This window comes from Elephantulus edwardii, unplaced genomic scaffold (assembly GCF_000299155.1).
Source record: "Elephantulus edwardii isolate Elephantulus edwardi_28Jun2011 unplaced genomic scaffold, EleEdw1.0 scaffold00283, whole genome shotgun sequence".
NCBI lineage: Eukaryota > Metazoa > Chordata > Mammalia > Macroscelidea > Macroscelididae > Elephantulus > Elephantulus edwardii.
In genome coordinates, this window is record NW_006400033.1 from 666,578 (window position 1) to 680,075 (window position 13,498).

Here is a 13,498-nt window from a genome sequence, read left to right on the forward strand (position 1 = left end):
AATATTGCACTGGAGCGTCGAGAAGCCAAAGCAGAAGGAAGAAATCAAGACATTAAGGAGCTGAGCAGGAGATTTCAAGAGGCTGTGTGACAAGACAAAGTAAAATATTATAATGAAATGTGCAAAGAGCTGGAGTCAGAAAATCAAAGAGGCCGAACTTGCTCAGCATTTTTTTAAGAGTTTTATTTTACTAATTTTAATAAACATTTACTGAGATTTTGGAAAAAAAAAAAAAAAGAGAGTTGGACAGTGACCAGGGAGGATAAAAGGAGAAATGATGCCTTTGAGCTGTGGTGCTGGAGAAGAGCATTGAGGGTCCCATGGACCACTAGGAAAACAAACAGATTCATCCTGGAGAGGATTAAACCAGGATGCTCTTTGGAGGCAAGGAGTCTGGGACTTCGTCTGACATAGTTTGGACATGTTGTGGGGGGGGCTGGTCCTTAGAGAGGGACATTATGCTTGGGAGTGTAAAGGGACAGCGTAGGAGGGGAAGACCCTTTATGAGGTGGATTGATTCAGTGACTGGGGTAATCAGGATGGGTATTTCAGAGGCAGTGTGATTGACACAGGATAGAGCAGGGTTTAGGGCCGTTGTACATAGGGTCGCTATGAGTTGCAAGCGACTCGATGGCACATAACAAGATCATGTGATCTGTTGTCTTTGAACAAAAATAATTTGTTCCCCTTTATATTTTTTGGATTTCACAAAGAGCCCTAGAGAGATATTTTTGTTTAGGTTTTTTTTTTTATCCCTTTTTTAATTATTCATTTACTCTTCCACATTTTCCTCCCTTCCTCCCAATTCTCCTTGTAAGTCATATGGTTTCTAATCAACCTTTCCTTCTAGAATGTCCTTCCCTTCACTCCTTCCAGTGCTTAACTTGTTGCAGTTTAATAGTTTGAGTTTTCTAATTGTTAAAAGATTTCATTTATGCATACTTTAAAGTTTCATAGTGATGTGAGTGGTTTAAAACTAGCTCATTAGAACATTGTCTAGTAATATTTAAGTACTTTTAAAATTTGCTTTATCAGAGGGGTCCACAAATTTTTAAGACATGTTAGAGTTTATGTACTTGGAGAGTGACATTGGTTCATTAATTCACACAGTGTAAGACAGATCAGATCAACAACTTAAATGCTAAAACCACAAAACTTTTAGGAGAAAACTAAAACCATAAATAATGAAAGCAGGACTCAAGCAGATACTTATACACTAGTGCTCAGTCAATGCAGCATTATTCTCAGCAGCTAAAAGGTTAAAACAGCCCAAGTGTCCATTGGCAGATGACGGTATGAACAAAGTGATACACATATATGAAGTATCTAGAATAGGCAGGTGCATAGAGGGAAATGTTTAGTCATGATTACCAGAAGAGTTATTTAAGGGGCCCTGCACTTCTTTCTGTTAAGCCTGATGAACAATTTGGATACCTGCTGGTTAGGGTTGTAAAAGTGATGAACTGTACAAATGACAGTATTTTGTGATATTTTCTCCAATAAAATGATTGCTTCTGTTGGAGACAGACCAGATATATTAAGTATCTTGTAGTGTTTATACCTAACCCACTCTACCACCGAGTGAGTAGATTCTAATCAGGGCAGCCCTGTTGAATTCCACCACAGCGTTTCCAGAGCTCTGATCTTTTCCAGAAGGAGACCGCTTCATCTTCCTTTGAGCACCTGATGGGTTCAAATCAGTAATATTTTGATTAGCACATAACTGTGTTAATTACAGTGATAACAGAGCTTAGCTTTTAAAGTTTTTCTTTAAAACTATGTAGCCTTTTAGTTTAATGATAGATACATAGAGGGGGAAAGCGAACTTTCACATTTGGCTGGATGCCTCTAGCGAGGAGCCCTGATTAAGATGATTGCCTACCAGCTTCAACGTTGATGGTTTGAAACCAGTAGCTGCTCAAAGGGAGAAAAGATTTACATCTTCAAACACCCAATTGGGCAATTCTTCTCTGTCCTATAGGGTGATTATGAGTCTGTATCTTGACACAGAAGAGGGTTTTATAGTGTGTGTAGAGATGGAAAATTTGGTGAGTTGAAAATTCAGATGAGGGGTTAGACTTCTCTCTTACTGGATTTGTATATATCCTAAAATGCATTGCTGAAAACTGAAAGTCTGACTGACAGTTTTCCCCATGTCGGAAGTAGAAATACAAAGTTGAAATAAATCATCTATTGCTTTTTTTTCACTGACTAAGAATCCCGTGGTAAATCTCAGTTAAGCCCAACAAACAATTAACACACAACACTTAAATGTCTAATTGCTCGTGTAGTCTATTAAACCTTATTTTAAAATCCTAAAAAGTAATATTACATAAACCTTGGGCTGCAGAAAGCATCTCTGGTTTTATTATTATTCATGAAAATTTACAGAGACTTTGGATTTCCATTTATTCATTGTTGCACTTTTCTCCCTGCCCACCCCTCCCCCCTGTACACTCTTCTCTTTGAAAAGTAAAAGAAAAATTCATTCATTATTTTACAGTCCCTCCTCCCAGGCCCACTCTACTATGCAACCTTCATTCTGGACTCCTGTCATGACAGTAATACCTAATCACATATCCCTTTTAAACAGTTTTCTCCCTCATCTGTTTCAGTGCAGTATACTTTATTCATCCCATCTTTTCAGTCTCACCCCAACCCTGATGTCAGTCTGGTTTTACAACGGTGGCACTAAGCAATATTTGTCTTTCTGTGACTGAGATATTTCACTCAGCGTAATGTCCTTACGTGTCACCCATTTTGAATAATATTGCATGAGTTCCTTGGTTTTTCAATGCAGCGTAGTATTCCATTGTGTGAATATACCACAGCTTTTCTATCCATTTGTTTGTTGATGGACACTTAGGTTGTTCCCAACTCCTTGCTGTCATGAAGAAAGCCGCAATAAACATGGGTGTGCAAGCATCTCTGTTTTTTAAAGGTCGACAAATATCTTTACTAGTAAATGAATTTCTGAAAATAAGGTAATTTTCCATTTAGTAAAAAAAATTTGTAATAAAAGTTTATTCCCAGAGTCCCAAAATCTTGACTGTATAGCTTATAACATTTTTTCAATCCTCTTTAGAGTTGTCTCTGTGGGAAGTTTGTCCTCCGTCCATTGCGATCATGCCGCAGATACTCCACTTCACGCAGTTCTGGGTATGTACTATATTTCTCTAGCTAGGCTTCTAAGGGTTGTGTGCCGGTGATGGGGTGCATATGTGTGTGTGTCCTTGGGTACAGGCATAACTGCTTACCTCTCCTTTTTTAAAAAGGGTTTTGGAGCTGTTTTCCTATGTGGGTGAAAATGTACTGTGATGTGAATGATATAGCAGACCCCTTTTCATGTGCTTTCTGCCATTTTCTTGCAAATAGATTTGTATTCAAAACACAGCAAGTTGTGACAAAAAGAATTTAAAATTTCATGTCATGTTTATATTATATTTTAAAAGGGTACATTATTTTTTTATAAAATGTTTATTTTGCTAAAGGAAAAGCACTCTGAAAGTTAGCAAAAATTCTATTTATGTTTGAAGATGATGTTCTAAGTATTAAATGACAATTTGCATTATTATTTCTAGTTTACATATTATTATTTCAAAGTTTTGTCAGTTTCCTATAAATTAGCACCCTGGTGGCAGTTAAGCACCCAGGTGGTAACGGAAAGGTTACAGCTTCTCTGTATGCCTGCTTCTGTAAAGGTGACTGTCTTCAGAGCCCTCTGAGGCAGTTCTCCGGACTGCAGGGCCACTGGGAGTTGGGATTGACTTGATGGATATAGGGTATAAATAAATAACACTTCTATTGCAAAAATACTACTTTTATTGTAAATATGTTAAAAACAAATTGGAAAGATGATTCATGGCATTGGTGATAAAATTGGCTACTGCGTTGAAATTGGTGGTATGAAGTAGTGTCAGCTGTCTCTGAAGCACTTTCATTTGCCTGGGGAGATAAAGAGGAGAGCCAAGAATTGAAATCATTGTGTTTCCAATGTCTTTTACTTAGATTGACTGCTGGCAAAATTGCTGGAGCTGGCCTTTTGTTTATCGGTGGCGGCGTTGGGGGCACTGTCCTCTATGCCAAATGGAATTCCCATTTCCGGGAAAGTGTAGAGAAAACTATACCTTACTCAGACAAACTCTTTGAGATGATCTTGGGTTCTGCACCCTACAGTGTGCCATTGCCAAAGAAGCCGGTAAGTTGTGTTTTTTTTTGTTTTGTTTTGCCTTTTTTTTTCTGTGTGTATTTATAGAATACGACCATATTATCACATACAATATTATTATATACACACACGTACATAAGGACCCATACACATAAGTGCACATACACACAGCACACACACGTAAAGACAGAAAAAACTGGAATACACGCCCTAGGTATCAACGTGCTTGGCACTCGGGATGCTCTCTAGAATATGTAACTTGGTCAAGCTATCTTGGGAGGAAGGTGGATGCTCACCAAACTTCCCTATTCAACCTGAGAAGCCGGTAAGGTTTTAACCAGATTTCAGTTTATATTATGGAATAATTTTAAAATAAGATTGTTTGCTTTTTCAAGTTGAAAATATTTTATATGCATAATTTACTACAGCTTCCCAGCTGTATGTTTGTGAGCACTCTTTAAGCTGAACTGACAGTCATGTGTGTCGATGTATTTTTTTTATCCTTTTGTGATCCCAGAAGTGCTTTCATCATATGTACTCTGCTGAAAATGTTTGTACTGGTTTGAGGGTGAATGGGAGAGGCTCTTCAGGCAGGGTCTGCCTGCACCATGATTTACAACTCTGTTGTGTTGCTAGTTCAATGGAAGGCAGTTTGAATCCACCAGCTGCTCTGCAGGAGAAAGGTGGGCAGTCACCTCCTGTGCGATTTGCAGCCTCTGAAAGCCCAATAGATAGGTAGAGTCAGTTCTGACTTGACAATACATAACAACAAATATAAGATAAAATGGGCATGACATAGAACTTGCTTAAGCTAACCAGATAACCCAACCGTTTTAGACCCAGAACTGGATCTCCAAAACTTCAACTAGTACTGATTGGTTGACAGATTTATCTTTCAGTAAAGCCACTTTGTATTCATTCTTCAGAGTTTCACATTTAGATGCCACCAGGCATACCAATTTTTAAAAAAAAATTAGTCTCAAATGTTTCTTCACTTACCCAAAACCGGCCGAACCTAGTGCTACCAAGTTTATCCAGACTTACTGCAGCCCTGTAGGAACTAGTAGAACTCTGCCCCATGGGGTTTCTGAGATTGTAAATCTTTATGACAGCAGACTGTCACATCTCTTCTGATGTGGGGTTCAAACCACTGACCATTTTTGCATAGTTGCCATGCACAATAGTCACTATATCACCATATTCATTCAAATAAAATAAAAGATAATATGAATTTCTGGTTGAGTTACTGTTACGTATTTCTTTACCTTGGACGTGGCTGATTAGTTATTTTTTTGGATGCTTACATAGACTACATTGGTTCTTCAGTGTCTGGCAATGGCGTCTAGCTTTAATCCATCTACATGACCCAGGAGAAGTAACCCAGGAGCAGTTCTAGGACGGAATTAAGTCCATCATCAGTTCAGAGCAGAAGTTCTTTGCTACTCGCATGGCTTCCAGTGGAGTTCTTCTTATCTCTTTTGAAAGCCTTGGCCTTTCCTCACTTCACTTTAGCAAGTTGCTGAATATTTCCCCTTTGGATAACTCAGCAAGTCCCTACTTCTTCACCTCCAAACTAACAGTCAGAATGCTCCCTGCAAGTAAGCATACTGAGACTTCATCTCATACAGGATAGACATGAAACCAGTGGAGACCAGTCTCTGTAGAGGACATCATGCGTGTTAAAGCTGAGGTGAGGAGCCTCAGTCAGATGGGTTAATACAGTAGCTGCAGCAGGTTGGGTTCAGACAGCAGTGATTGTGATGATGTACAGGACTGTCATGGTGGTGTTGCATTTATCCATGGGGGTCACCAATGGGTCAGAACTGACTCAGTGAAATGGAACAAGAGTGTTTATTGCTGTTTGGCAAAACAAAAGGGAAACAACTTGAAATTCATAAATAAGAGAAAAAATGACTAAGTAATGAGCTATATAATTTATTAGAATATCATACAGAGCTGCTAAAAAAATTATTTTACCTGAAAAAAAATGCCTATTGTATGTTTATAAGTGAAAAAAGTGAGCTATGTGATAATTCATTTACTATAACCATATCTTAGTGTATATAAAGAAATGAATTATGCTTGAGAAGGAACAATAGCATTTTCAGCTTAGGAGTACTGGGAGAGAAAATAATGGTAAAACTTGGTATTACTTTTCTTGTTACAAAAGCATGTATTTAATGGTTTAAAAGAACAGTAGATTTTTTTTATTACTAAATTTTATTAATTTTAATCAACATTTACAGAGATTTTGGGTTTTCATTCATTCATTGTTGCACCATTTTCTCTACCCTCCTCCCCAGTTTGTTCTTCTTTTTTCCCCCCCTTGAAAGTTAGTTGTTTGTTTTTTTTTTGTTTTGGTTTTTTTTTTGGTTTTGTTTGAGTTATTTATTTATTTTTGAAAGTCAGTTTTAATTGTCCAATTGCCACAGTGCTTGTCAAAGCCAGTTCTGATTAATCTCCTTTGTCAGTGTGTACTTTGCCATTCCCCTATCACTCCTCCCTGAGAGAGACTTCACCCTGATTCATAAGGAAAAGGGGATGGAGTATTCTCTTAGCTACTTCCTGCTGAAAAGGGACACTGTAGGTTTCAGGGTGAAGATCTTCTCTCACTACTCTAAAGGGCCCCTTTGGCAATAGGAGACACATAGACTATTATGGAGATTGATTTTGGAATTTAGATGCACTGTTATCCATTGTGCTTAGCCGTACATGAAGAACTGTAGATTTTTTAAAAAGTGATGATAATGAACATTTTGGTAGCGACATAGTTCAGGTCCCCCCCCCCTTTTTTTTTTCTTCTAAATTCTCTCTTGAGTATTTGAGTTGTCATCTAAGAATATCTGACTTTCACTGCCAGTATCTGGCAAAAATCGGATTAACTTTGGTGGAAAATATAGGTATTTCTATTACTCAGTCCTGCTAATGTTTTAACTAAGTCAGAAAGGAACTAGAAAAGGAAAACAACAGACATTACACAAATTGGATCATATTCTTAGTGGTGGACATATGTGGGAGAGTCCTGGAGATTAAAGAAATTCGAGCATATACAGAACAAATTATAAGTTAGAAAAGAACAGCAGTGTTGAAGATGTAAAATTTTATAGTAGCCTTCTCATTGTTGCAGTTTTAAAAGAAATAGTGCTTAGAGATTAGAGTTCTAGATCATTCTATTATATGCTCTAAAGAGGCTTTTCTGACAGATTGACAAAATATAATGTAGTTATTTGAAATTAAAATTTTGAGCTGTGTTTTTCTAAGTAATGATAACTTCTTTTAACTATGGCATATAAAATACATATTGTTGTTAAGCTTTGCGAAATGCATAATGTTATTAAATTAAAAACCTGGCTTTTGAAATGCTACAAATTACTGAATGTTGCTTTTCTAAAAACTCTGCTAGTTGTGAAATGTTAAATGTTTTCCATTTCCAAGATTCAGTCTGGTCCCCTAAAAAGCCCTAATGAGGTGGTGAAAGGATCCAAACAGCCTGCCTCTTATCTCCAGAAACAAAAAGAAGACACTCCAGCTTCCAAAACAGGTATCTTTGTTTAGAACTATTTTTTAAAAATAAGGCAAATGAGTTTAAGAATTTATTAAGGTCCCTCCCTTGACTGGCTCTTCTGGTCCCCAGTCCTCCCCCGGTGAAAGAATAATTCCCACCTATCCTTTGTGCTTTCATTTTAACAATCAGGTGAGATGTGAAGGTGACTTTGTTTTGAATTAAGTGAAGGAGCTCTGGTGGCTTGGTGGTAAGAAGCTGCACTGAAATCCCAAAGGTGCATAGTTTGAGTCCACCAGCTGCTGCAGGGAAGTAAAATGGTGGATCTCCTTTGCAATTAACTGCAGCTGCCTTTGAAACCCACTGGAGGGTCAGCTCCGGGTTGGTTCTGACTCACCAGCACACAACAGCAGCAGCAACAATTGGCACACAACAGCAGCAGCAACAATTGAGTGAAGTTGTTGGCGTGAATAATCTTGCCAGTGAGACTGTTTCTTTTCCCTTTATATCTTTTTTCTTCCCTTTGCTTTCTTTGATTATGTTTTCAGATGGAAGTCTCTCTTTTTTCTTTTTTCCAGCAGATATTGCTTTTGAATGTTAACAGTATTCAGATACTCTCCTAATCACTAGGAAGTCAAGAGAGAAAACAAACCAACCAAAACTGCCAAGTATTAATAGGATAAAGGAAGAGAGAGCATATATAAACAAGAAAATACATAGGATGCCATTCAGTGATAAGTGTAGGAGTGAACCTTACTGTATTAAGTAGAGTAGGAGAGGAAAGCTTCTCCTGGAATGTGTCCTTTGAATGAAAACCAGATGGAGATGTGTGGGCATAACCTGGGGCAAAGTTCCTAGGCACAGTGATTGTTCCATACAAGGCTTGGCTGTGTGTACTCAGATAAAGAGCCAGTGTGGGTGGAGTTCAGGGGGAGGAGCAGAGAGGGCAGAAAGCCTGTCTTCCCCAAGTGGGAAAGCCTTTTTATTCCACGGGAGATGGCACGCTTTGGAGGTTTTGTGAAAAGGGTTGATTGCTTATCTACAAATTCTTGCCCAATAGCAGTGGCTACTGTAAATAGATCAGAGGGAAGCAGAGCCTTAAAAGGCCTTGGTAGTAATCCTGTTTGTTCTCTCTTACATATGTCTTCAGTCTCTTTTAAATCCTTTTTCTCCATTTATTTGCTTCTCCTCCCCACTTAATCTCTAGATTTATTGTTGTTGTTGTTGTTGTTTTGTACGGTTGGTTGAGTAGGAACGGACCCATAGAAGCAGTTAATTGCAAGAGAGGAGATTTCTCATCCTTCTCCTGCAGAGCAGCTGATAGATTCAAACTATCACTCTTCAGGTGATATCACTGTTCAGATTCAGCACTGCACTCTTCAAAGCAACTAACAAAATGTTTTTGTTACTTACGTCTGTCTACTTTTGTCAGTACAAGCTATTTTTCCTTTGTTATTTTTCTTGGCTTGTATAAATCTTATGTCTACTGTTCATAAATTAAGCATAAGTACTGTTTGGTCTTGTTACCAGATAGCATAACTGGCCTAGGTAGCCTAGTGATGCTTGAAGCTCACAAGAGTTTGCCCAGCTGTTGTCTGTTCTGTGTGAGTTTGCACGTGCAGTGGGCAGTCTGTGTTTAAATAATGGCTCCACCTGCAGCACCTGGGTCTTTGAGGACTCAAACAGGAAGTGTGTGATAGCAGTAGATTATTTTTCTTTTTTTTCTGTTAAGTACGTTTCTCTGTTACGTCAGGAGATAATAAATACATCAGTAATGTATATTTATAGCACCTACAGAGGCAGCTCAAATTATTTCTGCAGCAGGTGATACTCTGTCAGTTCCAGCCCCTGCTGTTCAGCAAGAAGAAGCCGTAAAACCTGATCTCCCTGCAGCTGATGAAGGAAAACCCACGCCCGCAGTTTCAGGTAGTTTTAATTATTTAGATTTGCTGGTCCATAAATGGTGTGCCCATCAGACTTAGTTAATGACAAGACAATATATCATGACACTGTTTAAGTGTAAATTTACACTAGTTTTAAGTCTTCAGGCTTCCTTGGGACATTTTTCCGAAATAAATCTTTCAAAACTAGGTGGGTAAGATGTGTGGTCCATTCTCTTCATTTTGGAATTACTAAGAATCATGATGGAGTTTGTTTTTTTCTTTTTTATTTTTTTATTTCAGAGGATATTTATTGTTGAAGAGTTTAATGTAACATACAGAATCAATAAAGAAAATTTTAAATAACTGAATGGATGGATGTTGTTGTTGATTGCTGTCGAGTTGAGATCTCGACTCATAGAGACTCTATGAACAAAACACCTAATGCCTTTCCATTGATATCATTGTTTCTCCAAGTTCATAGAGTTTCCAGAGGCATGTGGTTTACAAAATGAATGCCACTCCTGCCTCCCAACCTGTTTTAACAACTGGAAGCGCCACCAAACACTGTGAAATGGGACAGTGATAATGACAATGGGAAACTGTTCTCATATTTGATATCCCCATGGCACAAGGTTCAGCATCATGCAAACCCAGGTTACCTCAGATAGCATATTGACAAAGAGTGATGTGCAAAGTGGAAGAATGTTCCTTCAGATGTAACAGCACTAGTTTCATTTAGCAGTGGTTGAGTATTGTCAAGTCGAATATGACTCAGACTAAGCTTTGTACAAAAGACCTGAACTCTGTTCTGTGATGAACATCATTTCTGTACATGTATAAGCGAGTTTGTAGAGTTTGCAGAGGCATCTAGTTTAGGAACATGATGGAGTTTTAAGATTCCTAACTGCAAATTACCCTTACTTGATTTAACTGGCACATGCAAATGATGGTGTTTTTATATACCTATTACTTATATTAAAATTCTGTGCTGAAATTTTATTTCCTGTCATTTACTTCTGCCGCAAGAGGAGGCATCCTCATCTTCTGTCAGAGAACGACCTCCTGAAGAAGTGGCAGCCCGCATTGCACAACAAGAAAAGCAAGAACAAGTTAAGATTGAGTGTATGTAAGCCAGACATCTCAAATGCTGCGGTCATCTGTCGGTGTCCTCTTACCCATCAGCACTCTTGTCTTACTTATTACTCTTTGGCTCACCATGGCTTCCTTTTCTTAAGTGCCATTGCTCCATTTTCTCTCCTATGTTCTTTCCATCTGAGCTTCCAGGTGACAGCACATTACATTGTGTTGTTGAGAATTCCATATAACCCGTAATGCTTTGACCAATTGTTTTTGTTATGATCAGTGCTTAAGTCTTCTACCTTCAGTGGATCCTGTTTCCCTCTAGTTTGGGTTTTGAATTCTTTGAGAAGCCAAGTTTTTTAGGATTGTGTAAGAAGAAGGACTGGTTAGAGTGAGCATGCATGTAAGAACATCCCTGCACCACTAGACGCTTTGCTGGAGAAGGACAGACAATCTCCTCCTGTACCAGTCAGATCTGATTTGATGGTACACACACACAAAATAATAAAATAAAAATGAAAAGAACATCCCTGTGACTGCAGAGTTTGTGGAGCTTTACATTCTTGGCTGTATTGCCTATGGTTGAGAGTGTTGGATAAGTCAGTTCTGAAAGAAGTGAAATATTTTCGTGCTTTTTTCCTTTTGTACTTTTGTACTATCTAATAAATTTTCTACCTCTTCAAATTGAGATTACTTTTTCTCCCTTCATCATGTGAACACTTTGGAATAAGACAAATAAGATAGTGTATCTTTTTCTAGTTCCTTTTAATTTTTATTCTTGATCAAATGAGCTTTTTCAGGATATTTTCTATTGCCGCTTAAATTTTTCACATGTGTATATGTGTGTGTTTTATAGCACAGTGCTTGACATCTCTTTACTTTGTATCCAGGGCCAACAGACAATGGAAGGCTTAAAGCACTGGGCAGCCTTGCTGCTGGTCTGTTTTTTTGATCTTTGGGTCTCTGTAGATGCAGCTCATTATCTGCACATGGTTTTTCCATCATCAATTCAAGTGTGTCATGGGAACCAAATACCTTGTATTCTTCCCCTTACCCTGTTCTCTCTCTCTCTGTGTCCCCTTCCTTTGCTGTTGAACTTTGATCCTACTTTTATTTTTTAGTGTTTTCTTATCATTAGCTTTTGCCTCCTCTTTGTGTTAGAGAAGTACCTTTGCATTTTGTCAGGTTCCATGAATTCACCTCTCTGCAAAGTCAGTGTCAGAATCTGCTTGTGCTATATATAGCTCAAGATCTCCTTTTGTCCTCATCTGTCTAATGTATTTTCTTCTTATATTGTCTGTGATATCAACTGTTATTACTCAATTATTTGCACTAGCTACCTTCCTTCAAGTGAGGATTTTCCATTTTATCATCTGCATTTATCCATCACTTTAGTCCTTTTTTTATTTTGAGGTTTCTTTTTGATAATCATCTTTAGACCATCTGTTCCCAAACTGCCTTTTCTTTTTTGTTTTCATGTTTGTCTTTTTCTTTTCTTTTCTACCTTGGGAGCTTGGGTGGTAGAGTGGTTAACATGGTGCTGGGCTTCTAACCAGTAGGTTAGTAGTTTGAATCCACCCAGAGAGGAAAGAACTGGTGATCTGCTTTTGTAAAGATGACAGCCCTACTTCATCGTTTTGGGTTGATGGGAATGAAACAATGGTTCAGTAGTAACTAACAGCAGCAGTAACATCTGTCTTGGTCATAGAAGTATTCAGCTGTCCCTTTTGAATGAGGGGATGGAAAATAGTTACCTCTTTTCCACAGTGGATCCCTGTGATTAAAATGAGAAATCCATTGTTCATGCTGCACTGATAGCCTGTTAGGGCACAGCAGCCAAGTGCTCAGCTGCTGACTGAACCATCAGCCATTCCCACACACCAGCTGCTCAGAGGGAGACAGGTGTGACAGTGTCCTCTCTGAAGACAGCGGCCTCACTACACAGCAGGCAGGTCACCTCTGCCTGCAGCCAACTGGGACTTGGTGGACTCAGTGGCCATCCAGGAAACTTGGTGGTTTCCTTTTGTTGTAGTGTGTCAAGTACACTAGAGAGTCTTAAACCTAGCTGCTTTATCATCTTTACTCTTTCTCTCAACAAAACCCAAAAAAAAACCCCAACTAAGTTTTTTTAAAGTGACACATAAAAGATTGATTAGAAAGTTACATCCCAAAGCTGGGATGGATCTTCTACATTAGAAATGAAATATTGAGGAGGCCAGACATCACAGTATTTTGAAGAAATCCAAATACCCATAAAAGTAAAATAATATAATGAACCACCACATGCTTATCAACCAGATTCAGTAATTATCTGTATTTTACAATTTTAAGTGAAACTTTCATTCTGTAGATTTGATTATGTTTTGTTCCCTATTTTCAACATTTTTGAGAAATACAGTGGAAGAGCTAAAAGAGAAGGAAAGAGGAAAGGTTTAAAATAAGAACCATATTTGGGTGCAGGGATCTGGTTTTTAACAGGTTTTTTTTTATTTCTCCCCAGCTATAGCTAAGAGCTTAGAAGATGCTTTGAGCCAAACTGCACGCACCACGCTCCAGGCCATTGCTGCTCAGAATGCAGCCGTGCAGGCTGTCAGCATGCATTCCAGTGTGCTGAAGGCGGCCATGGACAATGCGGAGGTGAGCCCTGCCGTTAGTAGATTGTGTCCTCATAGTACGGATTGTCTGTCACAAGTGCGGACAGGTTAGAATAGTGACTTTTAAAAGAGACTGGTAAAGCTTCTCTTTAATAAAGTTTATGAATAGTCTTCTGCAGAATCATTATATAGAAAGGAATTGGCAGATACAGAGGAATTTAAAGAAATAACATATGAGCAAGAGCCTATGGTGATGAAGGAAGAAGTTCAA

The 13,498-nt window shown here is 38.4% G+C and overlaps 1 protein-coding gene across 1 annotated transcript in view; it reads left to right on the top strand.

Moving 5' to 3' along the window:
- The window catches only part of IMMT (inner membrane protein, mitochondrial), a 38,453-nt gene that overhangs the window by 2,599 nt on the left and 22,356 nt on the right, over nucleotides 1–13,498 (top strand). The window contains exons 3-8 of the mRNA XM_006900385.1: nucleotides 3,086–3,159; nucleotides 4,009–4,198; nucleotides 7,604–7,709; nucleotides 9,495–9,596; nucleotides 10,580–10,675; nucleotides 13,134–13,270. Coding sequence (XP_006900447.1) covers nucleotides 3,086–3,159; nucleotides 4,009–4,198; nucleotides 7,604–7,709; nucleotides 9,495–9,596; nucleotides 10,580–10,675; nucleotides 13,134–13,270 — 705 coding nt within the window. The remainder of the gene's footprint in view (nucleotides 1–3,085; nucleotides 3,160–4,008; nucleotides 4,199–7,603; nucleotides 7,710–9,494; nucleotides 9,597–10,579; nucleotides 10,676–13,133; nucleotides 13,271–13,498) is intronic.